The following is a 17,291-nucleotide window of genomic DNA, read 5'->3' as shown; positions in this document are numbered from 1 at the left end:
GGAACATTTGAATATGTGATTTATTTAGATTTTTTTTAGAAAATCATTTTTCTAGTCAAAGAAATATCATTTGTTACGGTAGATCTCACACTAACAATCAAATGTTCCCTTTAAATCACCAATTATTTTACATCCATTGAACCCAATAAAACTAAGTCAATTATAATTTCCTAGTCTATTTAAATTTTTTTTTCTATTCCTTTAAGAATTTTTGCATATATGCGATAATACGATAATAAAAGTTTTTCATAATAAAAAATTTGGCTCCTCCATTTGCTATGAATAGACAACATATATCTCATGATATTAAAGAATTTTATCATAGAATTTTAAGTGATTTACTTCATCTCCAAACTTAGGGTTCGCTCAACTTAAGTGCCCACTTAGGTAGGTTCTTTGACATGGTTAATAAATTATAACCATAGATTGAAAGGCATAACTTTTTTAAGTCTTAAGTTAAATTTAGGAATAATTCTCTTTTCACCTCCTGAACTATCACCTATTTTCACAATGACCCTTTTAACTTTTTTTTGGTACACATTGACCCTTTAAACTATTAGAAATATCTAACTTGACCACTTCCGTTAGGGTTCTGTTACCTATTTCCATCCATATGTTGTCATGTGATAGTCACGTGACAACTAAATAGCCAAAATACCCTTATATGTAGTGATAACTTAAAATAAACTTTTATGACGACCAAAATACCTTTTCCTCTCCCCATCTCTATTGCATCCCACCTCTTTCTCAATTTTTCCAATCTTGAGGTTGACCTCGTTCTTCTCCTTCTCTATTAAATCAAACGATTGACATCAAGATTGAGGAGAGGCGATGGTGTTGCTCAAGTTAGAGAAGCAGCTCACCACGAGCATTCTCGTTTGTGGCAGCTGCAAGGTCTGGCTTGATCCTAATAAGGTCAACAAGATCTTCATGGCCAACTAATGCTGGAATATCTGGAAGCTTGTGAAGGATGGATTCATCATCAAGAAATTGATGAAAATTCACTCGCGATCTCGTGCAAAGCAAGCCTTGGAGGCCAAGAGGAATGGGCAACATTCTAGTTATTGTAAGCATAGAGACACAAGAGATAAAAGGTAATGTCTTTAAGAAAAGGAGAGTGCTGATGGAGACCATTCACAAATCCAAAGTTGAGAAGCTAAGAGAAAAAAAATATTGTCTGAGCAATTTGAAGCTAAGTGCGCCAAGAGCAAGGCAAACAAAGAAAGGAAGATTGTTAGGAGGGAGGAACTCTCTCTCAACCACTCACCAAAAATTTTCTTCCTTCTAGTACAAAAGGCTAAAAAGTTGCCATTATTAGCCTCTTTTTATCAGATTTTTCAATAATTTTGTGTCTCTTTGCTTTTAGAGATTGGGGTCTTGGAGAGATAGGCATGGAGAAGGGGATGTGGGTCTACGCCCTTCTCGTTAGTTGTTTTGTTTTTTATGGGATTGTTGCAAAGATTCTGAAGCATAACCACAAAGAGAGAAGAGAAAGAGAGGAAGAGAGAAAATGAGGTGCTCAGGTTGGGCTAGGGTGGGATGTGCTCGGAGGAGATGTCGCGTGAGAAAGAGGGGAGATGAATAAAAGAATTTTGGGAGAAATGGGATTAGGATAGAGGGCAATGAAAGAATTAAAAAAATATTTAATATTAGCTAAACCACTTAACTATTCTGTCATTATAAGTGGAGAGACAATTTGGTCAATTCACTAATTCCGTCAACGATATTAAGGGGGTGAAATATTTTTAATAGTTCAAGGAGTCAGTGTGTACCAAAAAAAAGTTAAGGAGACCATTATAAAAATGGGTGATAGTTTAGGGGGTGAAATGAAATTATTCCTTAAATTTATAAGGCTTAAGAAAATTAAATCTATTAGCAAACTAATGCATGCAACACAATTCGTTGTGATTTCCTCTATCAACATGAATTAATTGCATATTCAACCTATTAATTAACTATATTTTTGGGACTATCATAAATTACTTGAGTTATTGTAATATAATAATAATAATAAAAATCTTTCTCTGTATCTCTCAACTTTCCTAAGTTAAAAACATGATCAATTTTTATCTCTCGCTAACACCACCTAGTGTGACTCAACCATCACCAATAAGGTTACAACCCGAACTCAATGACATCGCTATCCAATCGACATCAAACCACTAATTAACTCAGTTGGTTGCCTAACACCGACCCCTTCTATCCAATCGATAATCGTGACCCAATCATCGCCCATCATCAAATCAATATTGTGCCATTTAACTTAGTCGACACTTATTGTTCAACCATGGCTTGCCATCTAATTGATGCTATTGCCTCTAAATCTAATCGACGCTCGCAATCTCAACCACCATCCTTGCATAATTAGGGCAACCATCAATGTTGCTTAGGACGATCTCATTTTCATAATATTTCACAAAGCAAGAAAAATATTTAGATAAGTTCTTTATATCTTAAATATTATTTAATATTTTATTAATTTTAAAAGGGCTTCATATAATATATTCCTAGGACATGTAATAATTTAGTAGTTGTGCTTTTACTCGGTAATAATAAAATATATAAATATCTAAAGCACATTAAGGCGAACCATTTCTGTCTTAAAATTAAGCATGGATTAACATCATATCTACAATCTCAACATCAAAGTCTTTGATTTTGATAAAGTTTCTACAAAATATTTTACCACTCATTCGCGCTATTTCTAATATTTTTATTAAAGTGAAATAAACATCCTTCAAACTTTCTTAAAAGTAAGGAGAGAATAAAAAAAAAATAAGACCTCTTTTCTTTCTACATTCTTGTTAAGAGCACTTCTTCTTTCGTACTATAGAGGTAATTATTTATTAATAGACTTGATGAAGATCTAACTATTAAGATACTCAAGGATAAATATATGAATACAAAAAAATTAAAAAATATTATGAATTCAATAGGTAATTATTTATTATTAAAATATATTATCTTAATTTATTTGATTATTTTTTTAATTATTTACATATATCTCTCTTTAGTTTAATATTAATTAAAACTAAAATTTAATAATAGATAGATTGAGATAGATAATTATATTTAAATTGAAGTCTATCTCTATTAGAGAATTAAATTTAAATTGCTTAGTATTAAATGATTTTGTCTATAATTAAGGTATAATTATATGTAAGAGATAAATCTTAATCGATAATTTAATTTAATTTAATTTTTTTTTACTAATATGCTGTTTTTGTGATTTTGGAATCGTATAGAAAAAATATGGGATATAAAAATTGGCTATTATAACCAATTTAAAATTATAAATTTAGAGTGGGCCATATGCTTTTCTTAGCCCAATAGCATCCAACGGTTAAAAAAGTCTGATAGGTGTGAACACGACTCCCCCCGACCTCTCCCGTCCTTCTTCTCTTACCCTTCTCACCGAGCTTCTCTGGGATGCTTCTTGCGAGACCTCCGCGACCTCTCCTTCCCCGGAATGGCGACGCGAGATCTCGTCGTCTCGTGGGCCCTCGTTGCCGTTTCACTTCTTGGGTTCGCACCCGTTCTATCATCCAGCGGTGGAGGTGCGTGCGAGCTCGGCGTCGTCCACCGCCACACTCTTTATTACTACAGCTTGGCGTCTCCCACCCCGAAGCACCCTCATGGCGTTCTTAGCGAAGATGGGTACTTCACCTTCTCCCTAAAGATTCGATTTTGTCATCTGGGTATTTGATATTTCTTAGTTTATTTGTTTGCTTTGGGATCGGGAGGCTTTTTTCAGCTTATATGGTAATCATTTGGGTCTGTCGTGAAATTTCTGGTGACTCTATCCACTTGATTCCTTTTTTTTTGGGTATAATATTGAATGAAGGAAAGCTGTATTTGTTTGTCTCGAGGTGGACCCAAGGAGCTAGTGATTGGATTTCGACTTATTTGCGAGTAATATATGTAGGTGGCCATCTTGTATTGCCTTATTCTTTGTGGAGTAGGTGTATCTCCATCATAGGCACAAAATGTCCAATAATCATTCTCATTTCGAAGGCTTTTAAGTTACAGGAGAGTGGTGGATGTATTGTTACCTAATACTTTGACATACAGGCTTAGTCAATTACCTTTATGAATTGAATGAGAGCACTACAAGGTGATGTGTACTTAGAAAGGCATAAGGAAATGCCTTCCTTCCGCAATTATCAAGGGATGCACTGTACAATTCTGTCTTATCTGTTGAGCCGATGTGATTACTTTATCATTTTCTCAGATATTGTCAGAATTTAAGTTAAACCATTGAGCAAATTCTACCTTGTAAGATTTAAAATTGGTACTTGAAGAGTGGTTTATCTCCAAATCTGTTGAATATGCAGAGAGTGCATTTTATTCTATGAACAATATTGTATGTGTCAATGACATGGAAAATTGTGTTTTGCAGGTTTTACAAGGTATCAGTAAATGATACATTGCTGTGGTTTCAGGTTGGCTTTGTCAGGTTACCTTTTCTTTGTGAAACCATAAAATGGAGATTTTTAGAAGAGAGTATTCTATGTGATAAGTAAATCCATGTTAAATGAAATATTGTTTCCTCAATTTGAACTATTTAGATTTATGTTACTCATGTCACTGATATTCAGCTTGTCATTTTGTTTCCTCTTTTGTGTTTTGCGAACAGTTATGCGATCAAATGATATTTAACCATGACCCACCGTTGTGCTTTGATTGCCAGGTATATGCTTTTGGGGGATATTATATCCTAATGTTTTATAACTATTTTCTTAACTTAGTACTTGCAATGAACTAATGCATCAATTTAGCTGGCTATATTAGAACTTTCAGTTGGTAATCTATGAATAAGATTTTTCTCTTTTTTCCTTCTCTTCTTTTGGGTGATTTGTTAGCTGTCTGCAATGGTCTAAGCAGGTTTATTAGATATATTTTTCACTGTGGAGTGCTGACATTCTAGTGAGTTTGCCAGCAGAGGCTTATAATTATTATTGGGATTTTTATGATTCTTAATGCAAAAGATAATTTGTACTCAACTTTGTGAAAAGATAAGGTTTTTAAAAAGCTGGGAATGAAATTACACCATCAAGTCATCAACTAGAACCGAGAGAGGCATAACAACAGTATCTCAAGTGTAAGTGCAGCAAGAAGCTCGTAAATCATGCATCCGTTCTGAACTATTATTTCCTTCAGTTGAGGCATGCATCCGAGTTTTTTACAATTTTCAACATTGGGTAGACTAGACATGGATAAAATGATCCTGTTTGATACTATGTCACCTTCTAGGGTGAAAAAAAATGTAAATTTCTGATTATTAGAGCTGATCACATAATTCCTGCAACTACTTTTGATATAATGGTATCACATTCAGTTCTCTCTCTCTCTCGCTCTCTTAGTTTACTCTTGTGTTTTGTGTGCAACACATGGATACAAAGGGATTGCTTCTATGTTTCTATAACTGTAGATCCTCCTAAGTTCAATAATTGAGTGAATTGAACTGGGCAGTAAGGACATGCTCTGAAATAACTTTGACTGCAGTGTGTAATTGGAAGAAAAAAGAAGAAAGTTTACATGCAATCACTGGTTGGACCAATCCTATAAGTAGACTACAAATTTTCTTATATACCCTTGAGGCCTTGAGTGCATCAACATTTATATGTCTTTTCATGTTAGTCGATAAGTAGGTAGGGAGGATATAGAAAAAGAGCTTTCTGTCATTAGTTCCTAATATTTTGTTGGTATTATACTATTATTGATATAGTAGTAACTAGTAAGTCGTTCATGTTTGTTTTTCTGCTCAAGTAACAATTCAAAAACAAATCATGAAATTCTCAATACTGAAAATGAAAAACGATTGTACTGATAATGATCTAAGACACTTTTTGCTAGATTTGCATACATCATTCATATCTATTTGATGCTTTTTTTAAAAGCGTCAATTACATTCTATATTGTATGCATCTTACAGCTCTTTCTTACTAGATAATTTGCTTGTTTATTTATTTTTTACTGTAAAAGGACTGTGGAGGTCCATCACGCTGTGGCATGCAATGCAGCGCACTTGTGTCAAACAATGAAGGAGGTAGGTCATTTATCTTCGTTACACTATAGTTGCTATAGCCTATATGTTTCTATTTTGTCTTTAAACATTTATAATGAGAGTCTGTAGGCATGCACACAGACAAAAAAACATATTATATATGGATGAGTCTATGGAGAGATTGTTGTTCTTTTTTTCCAGTTTGGTTGTTTTTATTTGCTTTTCTTTGTTAATCAGAATTTTTGCTCTTAAAGGAAAGAAATGCAGCTGGCCTGTCGTTTTGAGATCATGTCTGTACATATACTAAGACAGTTTGTCTTTCTTTGGAATTTGTTCTCTTTGCCTAACTTCTCAAATTACATGTGAATTCTCTCAGAAACAACAGCTCCACTGAAAATTTAGTTTTGTTTCTGGTTGGGACTTGGGATTGATTGACTGCTATAATTTCCCAACTAAATGATGAATTCCTCCTATGTTTCTGTATCTTCTACATGTTAATATAAATTTATTTAATTTTTCTTTATAGTTAATCTTTAGATTTCCTCCAGCTTTTTTATTGCTCTCCTCTACTCTATATGGAATTTCATTTTGTTGTGTCACCCATCATCTCTTCCTTGGGGAATCATGATAAACCATGTTACTGTGCTGGTTTATTTACTTTCAGTATAGTCTTATATTTTCTCACTCTATATAAGGGAACCTGTGACTGTGCTTGTCTGTATAGTTGTGTCACCATCATTTATTATGTGTCACCCATCATATCTTCCCTGAGCAATCATGATAAACCATGTTAGTGTGCTGGTTTATATGTGTAGTCTTATATTTTCTCACTCTATATAAGGGAACCCGTGACTGTGCTTGTCTGTATAGTTGCTCTCTGTATAGACAATAGTTGATTTTCCTAAGTTCTGTTAATCTCCGATGTTGTTATAATAGTATTCACGGTATATACACCGTCTTATGTCTGCTTCAACTTTTACTAAATGGTATTGATGTAATATGCAGGGTATGATGTTTGTACAAGTATTGGGAGGGCCTCGAATCTTCATATTTCACTCATTGGTAATAATAGACTTTTTTTTTTTTTTTAGTTTCAATGATCATTTAGATGCCCATCCTATCACGTTAATATTCTGTGAGTTAAAATCTACTTGTGCTGCTGCTTTTGTTGTATACTTAATATGTTTTATTATGCAAGTCCTGGAAAGTGGTCTGACGTATAGTTTTGCAGTGCTACTTCCAATGACTATTCTTCATCTATTATCTTCTTTTAGTACTTATCTTCAATTAAGTATCTTAATTATGTACCAAAGTTGTTTAGACTTGGTGGATCTTGCTAGTACGGAAAAAGCTGCCACTTGGCAGGCAAAGAAAAATATTTTACCGAGACATTATTGGGTTCTTATAAAGGTACGTACTGTTTCCATAGAATTTGATTAGCAAATCAAGTCTTTTGAGTTCATGCACAACAAAGATGGATTAAATTAGCCAAGCCCAAGTTTTTTTTAAAAAGGCTTGGTTATTGTACTTATAGCCCCATATATTATGAAGTTGTTTAGTGTGAATGCTTGAAAGAGGCATGTCTTGCATATTTAAAGCACCTGAGACGTGAGAACCATATATTACATCTAAAGCATTTGAAAAAAGAAACAAATAATTCTCTGTATTTGAAGTTCTGTAAGTTCCAAAACATCATCTCAATCTTTGTTTTTCACTCAATTAAGTTGGTATGATAAGTTTAGTTATCTTGCCTCTCAAATCAACTCCAGTTTAGAAATCATCTTTCTAGTTCATACTAAATGTGTTGCTTTTGTCTTAGGACTTCATCTGTTCCTTTACGTCTGAAAGTATTTGCTTTATTGAATTAAATTAACAGATAAGAACAATCCTCAAAAAGGTGTTATTGTCAAGATGGTATCTATAGGCCCCAGGAATAATTGCTCACTCGCTGTTTCTGTCTTCTGTGACTCAACCATGGTCCAAGTAAGTATATTTGCTCTTATCAGGCTGCACATTCATTTATCGAGCTCTCACATTGTCTATCTTGTATCTTCCAAATTTGTATCCTTGCAGGTTCCAGGTTCATTTAACCTGTCAGGATCATGTGATTATGTGAGTACGCAATAAACTTATTTCTAGCTTGAGCTAAATTTAATGCAAATACAATTGTTACTATCCTTGTACTTCATGTCTGGAATGGTGCATGATAAATTGGATTACATGGTTATTGGAAAAAAAAATTCACATGATCGGTGATTAGAACTGATATATGTCTGTCCTGATGGAAAGACAACTTAGTGAATATTCGCCTTGCTTTATTTGAAATTCTCTGGGCACATTAGGTCCATCCTAATGTAAGATAACAAATTAAACAGAAAGGTTGATCAACTGTCTAAAATCTCCTAGTCACAGTTCTACATAAGGGTCAGTTAGGGCCAAAAAGAATGTTGAGTTAACCAGTGTTCACTCAGCTTTTGTTAGATCAATTTTACATTTTCTCTCATTCAATTTGAAAGTGTAACATAATACTGTCTGTTACTTAGTAACATGTATCGCTGATATTGGTGGAGTATTTTGCCTGGGCTAGACCTGAACTGTGCAATAGTGTTTTCAAGATGAACCCAACTTGTTGGGGCTTTGGTCTTTTTCTTATTGCTGGTTTTTAGTTAGCTTTTCTTTGTTGGCAAGTACATGTTAATCTAAAATATGTTTTTTTTTTCTTCCAGAGTTCTGCTATATTTTTAGAATTCTTGGGCCTTAATTATTCTCATATACCTTAATATATTATTGATATAAATCCATATGGAAATTTTATGGTCAAGTTCCTGTTGAATACTCCTTATTCATCTCATCTTAGTTGGTCCAAATATTAATTGCTATTCTCTCTGCAGGCTACGGTACTTCGGCATCCATCTGGTTGCCCAAAGGCTACATCTGTCAGTGGAAAAGGATGGGGTTGGTTTGGGACTCTGGTCATGATGTACGGACTTCTATGTGTTGTCATCATATGCTAATTGTGAAGTTCATTATAATATTATATTATGGGCAGTAGTTTTAGTTGCATTTTTTTCTTTTAGCCAATGATTACATAGATTATCAGTTTATCCCTTTTCAGGTCATTGCTTTGCACTTGATTGGTTGATTTTCATTCTTTGTGCAGAATTTTATGCCTTTTTGGAGCATATATGTTGGTTGGCACGATTTACAGATTCTTTTTCCTTGGAATTCATGGTATAGAGGTATAGACTCTTCTGTTTCTTAGATGTCTCTATTAGTTGGTTTCTTCTACTTCACTTCATTTATCTCGTATGTAATCAGTAATCTTATGTTAGAGTTAGATCATGTGGTCCATGTGTAAAATCTGTTGTCATTTACTTTTTCACTTGTCTGTTATGTTGTCTACTTGTCTGATATATATCTTTAGGTGCATGGTGCTCAACGCATTGTAAATCTATTATTATCAAAGTAACTCATGATAGATTTCACTGACTTGTCTCAAAATTTCAGGCTATTCCAAACTTGGAATTTTGGATCAGTTTACCACAAAAAGCAAGGGTAAGCTTTAATATCATATGAGCTGTCTTCCCATGAATAAAATGTAACTGGGCCTAGAGCAGATATGTTTGACTGAAAAGTTGTATTAGTTGTCAGTTTGCCACTTGTCTTCAAGTCTTTCAAGTCTTGCAATTTCTATATGGAGAGATCGAGAACCTTATGATTTTTTTTTGTCCTCCAGATTATACTTGGTTCTTTAGCTAGAAGGTTGAGAGCACGCACCGGAAGCAGTCGAGCCTCATATTCTCCTATGAATTATTGAGATGCACATTACGCCACCTTTTATTGGAGTTGTCTTGGTAGTTATTCTCACAACTGGAAAATTTGTTTGGTTGAAAGGAAGCACATGATTTGGGGTTTACTAGCGTGGGTTTGCTAGCTCTTGCAAGGAATCATAGGTGACTCATGTTTCCATTCTCCAGTCTCCAGTCTTTATTTTCTGATGCAAGGTTTCATTAGTCTGTCAGAGTTATAGGTGATTCTGTTTATATTATTAGCTGGATATCATTTTTTCATTTTTGCCTTGCTACTTGTCACTGATTCCCATTTTAGCAGATTAACATTTACTATTTTTTTTCTCCACATGAAATGATTCAGTTTGATAAATGGGGTCTTTTCCTTTCCCTCCCTGATTTGTTTCACTATTTAAGGATACCCGTTGGCGATTGCAAGTTCTCTTTGATTGCTGAACATTAGGATTATAAGGATAACTGCAATACTTTGTTACATCCCGATTAAGTTAACAAATTTGTTACCTATAAACCTCCATTTTTGTGATATCCTTTTATTATGACATAAGAATGCAACTGCTCGAACCGTTCATTGTCAAAAAGAAAAGCATGCAGAAGAAGACATTCATAGTGGAGATAATGTTGACATTTATGAGCAGAAGATAGGAGTCCTGAGGAGCTGCTCCTACTGAGAGATCACAATCCAATGCCAGTGTCCTGATCATAGAAGAAGCGAGAAATGGAGATCGTGTGGAAGGCACAGGTAGTTAGGCTTATGGCCACAACTTTCAGCCAGATTTTATCCTGCAACCTCTATATTTCAATGCATATAATCTGAGAAATAGAACAAGATAGTGAGATAGGCGATGGAGACTGTAAAGTGTTGCCATATTGTGAGGCCAAGCTGCTATGTGTTGTTTCTAGCAAAAGTTTGAGTAGTTTTCTTGATTGAGATTGATCTCTGCATCATGCATCATCTTTAGATGCATTTGTCCATTTCAGAATATATGCCCCCTGGATTGGTTCTTCCACTAAAATTTAGCAGAAAATGTATCCTATGCATGACGAAGGTGATGGCGATGGCGACGGCGATGTTGTGTTTTATTTAGAGGAGGGATTTTTACATAATTGCCACCGAAATTTTTTCAAATATTATAATTGCCACTGTATTCTTTAAAATATTATAATTGCCACCGAAATTACTATATTTTTTCAAAAATATTATTCTGTTTGTTAAATCTAATTAATGAGGAGGGAAGCACAACTTAGCAGGAGGGGGATTATAATCTGTTAGGAATATCTGGTTAAAAATTAATCATAATGATAATTTTAAATAATATTAAATAATGTAGCAGTAATTATAATATTTTGAATGTTTTTAGTGGCACTTATGTGAAATCCCTTTAAAGAATTATGCTTCATTAGCATAGATGCTATAACCTTGCATGAGTCATAGATAGATTTTTATGTATTTACTTTAGAGAAGTGACAGAGGCCAGCTATAGTATTAAATATAATTACATGACAAGCTTAATTCCCATGGATGATATTATATAGAGGCATATATTCCCATCTCTCTCTCTCCAAAATATAATGGTGTTATCATGGAGAATATGACCACTTATTAGGTGAAATGACCTCTTTATTATATGGGCATATAGGAATAACAAAATTGAAGAAAATACAAGGCTTCTTCCTAGAAATAAGACATTAATTAATTAAAAAATTAGAAATAGAACTATATAATTTTCAAATGGTTTTAGGTCAACCTTCATTTATTAATATTTTTTTGTAGCCAATCAACTTGGTTTTCTTACACTAAAATATCTTCTTGATAGTTAAATGCCATCTGTAACAAACCCAAGTCTTTTCCCCAATTTACTTGGGAAGTAGAGTTAGAAAATTAGAATTCGTATTCAAGTCTCATTCTTCCGGGAGTTTTTTTATATTCTACACCCTGTATTTTAACCAAAATACGGATGTGACCCAGAAATAGATATTGTTTAGTGATCAAGCAAGTAAGATGTGAGAGAAATAAATTGTGTGGTTGGTGTTTGGTTTATGAATATTAAAAGTATTAGGTGTAAATCATAAAATATAGGTGTGTTATTGACTAGAAAAAAAAATGTGGTCCAAAATGGCGATATTGCCCCTCCTCCCCGATCCTACTTTCCTCCAACTATATGTATTATTTTCCAACTTTGACTCTGGATCCGGTCTCTATAACCGAAACAAGGAAGCTCTTCTCCGATGTGACTTTTCCAAATAACCCCCTTCTTTGATTCATTTTTATGGCGGCAACCCTTCTCCCTCCGCCTTTTATCTCCTCCTGCTCCTCCTCCTCCTCCTCAAGTCCTAACCCTAACGAGAACTGGAATCTTAGCTCTCTCCTGCTCCTCCTTTTCTTCCTCCATGGCGGATGCGACTACCAAATTCCATCCGCCGGATATCCTCCCTCCGACAGCCGCCGGGGGCGAGATTAGCGTCGCCGCCGTTCCCTACGACGGATTGCTCTTCTGGCAGTACATGATCGCCGGCTCCGTCGCCGGCGTCGTCGAGCATACCGCCATGTTCCCTGTCGACACTCTGAAAACCCGTATGCAGGCCAGATCCCCGCCTTGCCACCCGCCTCTCGGCCTTCGCCACGCTCTCCGTTCCGTCCTCGTCGCGGAGGGTCCCCTCGGCCTCTACCGTGGCATCGGTGCCATGGGCCTCGGCGCCGGCCCTGCCCACGCCGTCTACTTCTCCGTGTACGAATTCTCGAAAGATTACCTCTCCCGGGATAACCCTAACAACCCGGCCGCCCACGCCGCTTCTGGGGTGCTTGCCACGGTGTCCAGCGACGCCGTGTTCACGCCGATGGATACGGTGAAGCAGAGGCTACAGCTTAAGAGTAGTCCTTACAAGGGTGTGATGGATTGTATAGGGAGGGTGCTTAGGGAGGAGGGATTTAGGGCGTTTTATGCATCTTATAGGACCACGGTATTGATGAATGCTCCGTTCACGGCTGTGCACTTTGCGACGTATGAGGCGGTCAAGAGGGGCCTGATTGAGGTATCCCCGGATAGTGCGGATGATGAGAGGTTGGCGGTGCATGCAACGGCGGGGGCTGCTGCAGGTGCACTGGCAGCTGCGGTGACCACGCCTCTTGATGTTGTTAAGACTCAGTTGCAGTGTCAGGTATAGATTTTGAGCAGTTCTGTTGATTTGCTGATCTAAAAATCTTCCTTTTGTGTGTGTGCTTACTGCTTTCATTTATGATTTTAAGATTAGTTTTTAAAATGATGTTTGAATTCTGTTGTTTTGTATGGTTCAATACATAAGGTGGTTTGACCTTTTAAGGTACTAGGTTATAGTTCTTTCTTGTCTCTAGACTCTAGGAAAGTTAAAAAGGTTCCACGATAGCGATCCATTACATCATCTAAGTATCTAACGCCATTGGCAGGACAAACTTTACAAGGCAGTTCTTCCTGAAGGAATTTTAAATTTTGCAAGTTTTGTGAAAATTCTATGCTCTGTATCAGAAACACAGTTGTATCACAGAACTTTGTTTGCTATGGTGTCTCTTTTGCAACCTTTTTCAAATCCTTAGAAGTTTTAAACAACTCTACTGTACCTATAGAAGACTTCGTAACTTAGACAAGAAGACTCTCCGCCTGTTGATTGCATGATGCAAATTTGATCTGAGTCACTAGAAGTTATTTACTTTAATCAAAGTTGATAAGTTACCTGAACAGAAGATGTTTCTTTGCTTCAACAACAATTTTTATTTTGTACTTGTTGAATAATTTGCTGCTGCTAGTCTTTCGTCTCAAAAATTTTGAGCACTAACAAGAAAATTTTATAGAGACCTGTTTCCTTTTTAAAGTAGAAATAATATCCAAGAACTATCTTTAGTACATCACAAGTATGACATGAACAACTATGTGTCCAAGCTATCTGTTGCAAGTTGGGCTTAGATGTTATTGGAGGAAAAAATAGGAACAAGAGGAGGATAAAGAGGATATGTGGCTATGTGCTATTAGTTAATGATTTGACAAAGCTGGAGAAAGCTCTTGTGCTAAACAGATTATGGAGCCACATGTACAGTCAAAAATTGTTTTTCTTTACAAAAATTGAGTTATGGGAACAAGGTTGAATGGCCAAGAAAATAGGTACATACTATTAGTTGAATGGTTTCCATGTTTCTAGTCCTTCCTTTTTTTACTTTATTTGATCAGGTAGCCATACGTAATTCCTCTTTGGATTTGCGTAGGAAATGATGAAGTCATCTTCTTAGGTATTTCATAGGCTGGCATCGACTGCCATGCCATTGGATCCAGCAAGCATTTATAATGATTTCATTGTTAGCTGTAAGGAATCTGAACCTCTGGCTACATTTATAAACTTTATTTCAGTGTTAGAACCTAGCCTACTTTCAGGGAAAAATGAGTATTAGTGAAGATGGGTATTTGAATGCTCCCTTATATGAGATAATGCAGCATGGAATCGAATCGCAATTTCATTTTCCAGCTTGTAACTTGTGAAATTTTTTTATTGTAGAAAAAATGGGAGTAAAAAATTCAATCTTCAGGTGGGGAACTTTTTTTTCTTTAGATATTATTTATCCCACTAAAATTTCTAATTTTCTACAGGTCTGTTATTATTTTTAATTGTTTCTGATTACTTTTAGCCATTACAAAGACTGCGACCTTGACCTTTGTCCTCTATTTTTTAGATTAACTCTTTACCCATCAAGACACATGTTGATTAAGCATTAGTCTCAAACTTGAAGGTGAAGAATGGCTGTATTTATTGTGACATCTTTTGGTGTTGGTATAATTCTTGTACCATATTTTAACAAAATATATACATGATACTAGTGGGGTTTCCCTCTCGTATATATATATGAGAAGCAGGCTACGCACCTGCATGTGGTTCTACAAGTGGTTGTGCTTCCTTGGCTGCACCACCTAGAAGGCTAGGACAAGCACTATAAGTCCCATAGAACCTGTTTGAGCTTCCATGTTAGTATTTCCAAACAAAAAAGCTTCTTACATAAATTAGTTGTAAGTAATCATATAGAGCTTGCTTGAACTGATTAATTGAATAACAGAAGAACTTGTACATCCTAATCTATCCTATATTTGCGAGAAAGATTTTGGGATCAAGCAGAACTAGGTTCCTATAAAATAAGAGCTCCAACTCATTTAGCTATACTGTGCTTCTCCTTTTTGCATGCAAAACAAGCATCTAATATCATCAGTTGATTCCGTGCATAATGTCAAGTTGTCTACACCAATCAGTATGGTGTACATCTGTATTGGATATGATGTAGTTCTATAACTCAATGTAGTTTGGTACTATAGCTCAAGTTGACACTGGACTTGGTAGTTTTCTGCTCCTGCTTATGTGGAATATTTGATAATTAATTTCTGAACTTATTGTAAATAATAAGTGTGAGTTGAACGTCTCTGATTATGGTGTATCCTTAGTATTGTGCTTCAACTCATATATTCGGTGATAGTCCCTTATTGTAATGCTCTATATCTGCCGGGCAGGGTGTATGCGGTTGTGAGAGATTCTCCAGCAGTTCCACAGGAGAGGTTATACGAGCAATCATAAAGCGTGATGGATTTGCTGGGCTCATTAGGGGATGGAAGCCTAGGATGCTGTTCCATGCGCCAGCTGCTGCCATTTGCTGGTCCACATATGAAGCTTCAAAGTCTTTTTTCCATAGGCTCAATCAAAGGAAGACAATAATATGAGGCTCAGTGCAGAACCTGTATTCTTTTTGTTGTTCTCTCCCTAAGTTATACTTCTTTCTGAATCTTATACAACCACCACGCTTCCTCGGCCGATTAAAAGAAGAAGCAGCCCTCGCTGCCCAAAATCTCTAATGCACATGCTGTCCACATGTATTTAAGGAGATATTCTATATGTAATTGAAGTTATTTTTTTTTTTTCTGTTTCTTGTTGTTGGCCAGATAATCAATTCTAATAATGATAAATAAGGTGTTAGCTGACTAAAACATCATTAGATGTAGTTATCTTTCTACTGATACTGAGTGTTGGATCATCCAGGGGTGCAGAATGTCCTGAAAGTTGGATGTTCGCACGAGTAATTTGTTTTTTGGATAAAATTAATGTTTGACGTTAGTTAATATGTGCTCTTATGTTTTCTTAACAGTTCCATTAATTGCATGTGAGAAACTGGTTGGGTCTGTTTTTTTTTTTCTTCTGAGAGAAAAGGAGGACTGTCCTCAATTAGAATATATTGGAAAGAAAAGATTAGAGGTTATATAGAGAAGCACAAGAAGAGAAATCTGAACTAGATTTAGCCGGGAAGAAAGATCTCCAGCTGAGGCAGGTTTTTTTTTTATTTTAATTTTTTGTTATCTAAGATTAGACCATCAGATGTTTTTTGCTTCACATTTGAGATTTCTCTTATTTCGTTTCTTCCAAATTGACCACTAGATAATTGCAAATAGGAAGTCAAAAACTCTCCTTAGAGTTAGCCTTGATAAGAATTCTCCTCCAACGGTCCCAGTAATCTTTGATTGAGGGAGGAGGAGAAATTTGAAGAGGAGATGGAGCAGATGGAGAAGAGATGAGGCACTGATTGATTCTTCATTATTATCATAAAAACAGCGAAGGATGTCAAGGTTCATTCCCAGTCCACTAAGAGAATCCTTGGTATACTAATTTATTGTTGGAAGCTAGCCAAAGGAAGGTCTTCACCTTCAAAGGGGGAACCAAATTGAATAAATAGATTTTTAGAGTTATAAATGCCATTAACAGAAAATCTCCGGCTCATAGAGCCAATTGAAGAGGAACGAGGAAGAAAATGGACAATCTTCTTAATAGCATTGACTTCCACTTAGCAAGAGGAGGTCACTCATCTCCACCGTCTGAGTTGAGCAACAGAGCAAAGGGCATCTTTTTGATAGCAGAAAGAAAGCTTGAGGGAAGGGTATGAAGAATGTAGGACGACCATACCGTTGGTCAAAACAAGAAGAAGTCTTAAGAGCCATTGCAAGGGGATTTGGTTATACTATAATTGTGATATTTTTATTATGGTAAATTTGTGGACCAAATCATAATCGATTTGTACAAATTAGATTAAATTATATAGTCAAGTTACATAGCTTATGAAAGATTAGATCATGCGAAGAAATCAAGAGGAAACGAGATAAAAATAGATTTTAGCATAGAAATTTAGAACCTCGTTTAGATAAGACTACGGGCATTTAGTATGCTGAAACATAATTACTTAAGGAAACTTAAGTGGTGTCCGAACAGAGTGCACAGGACAACAACAGAACAAGTCAAAATTAGGAACAATTTTGGAGATTCGTTTTGAAGTTTATTATAGTACGAATCACTGATGGTCCTCACTTATATTTAAGAGACTTAAAACTAGAGGGTGAGGCATCCGAGTGATCCATACAAGAGAGAATTTTAAGAATTTCTAATTTCATTTTTAAAAGAGATTTTTAGTTCCCTCACAGAGTTATATA

General features: G+C 35.6%; 2 protein-coding genes across 3 annotated transcripts; both read left to right on the top strand.

Annotated features, from left to right (window-relative positions):
* The first annotated feature begins 3,382 nt into the window (after positions 1–3,382).
* LOC140776174 (uncharacterized) lies at positions 3,383–10,242 on the top strand. Of its 2 annotated transcripts, XM_073119786.1 has the most exons (11): positions 3,385–3,657; positions 4,400–4,442; positions 4,637–4,690; positions 5,986–6,049; positions 7,013–7,069; positions 7,884–7,990; positions 8,081–8,119; positions 8,899–8,987; positions 9,168–9,246; positions 9,515–9,562; positions 9,744–10,242. In XM_073119786.1, exons 1-11 carry the CDS (start codon positions 3,470–3,472, stop codon positions 9,822–9,824), a joined length of 849 nt encoding a protein of 282 aa, XP_072975887.1. In that variant the 5' UTR covers positions 3,385–3,469; the 3' UTR covers positions 9,825–10,242. The 2 variants fall into 2 exon arrangements, with proteins under 2 accessions (XP_072975888.1, XP_072975887.1); XM_073119787.1 differs by lacking the exon at positions 4,637–4,690 and having other exon boundaries at positions 3,383–3,657.
* A 1,765-nt stretch (positions 10,243–12,007) lies between these two features.
* Positions 12,008–15,850, top strand: LOC140776717 (uncharacterized). Its single transcript, XM_073120534.1, has 2 exons — positions 12,008–12,972; positions 15,333–15,850. The coding sequence occupies exons 1-2, from the start codon at positions 12,205–12,207 to the stop codon at positions 15,537–15,539; spliced, it is 975 nt and encodes a 324-aa protein (XP_072976635.1). The 5' UTR covers positions 12,008–12,204; the 3' UTR covers positions 15,540–15,850.
* Positions 15,851–17,291: the final 1,441 nt, after the last annotated feature.

This window comes from Typha angustifolia, chromosome 14 (genome assembly GCF_048772165.1).
Source record: "Typha angustifolia cultivar Huaian chromosome 14, ASM4877216v1, whole genome shotgun sequence".
Taxonomy (NCBI): Eukaryota; Viridiplantae; Streptophyta; class Magnoliopsida; order Poales; family Typhaceae; genus Typha; species Typha angustifolia.
Note: the sequence above shows the minus strand (reverse complement) of the source record. Positions and strands in the feature narration are given on the sequence as shown.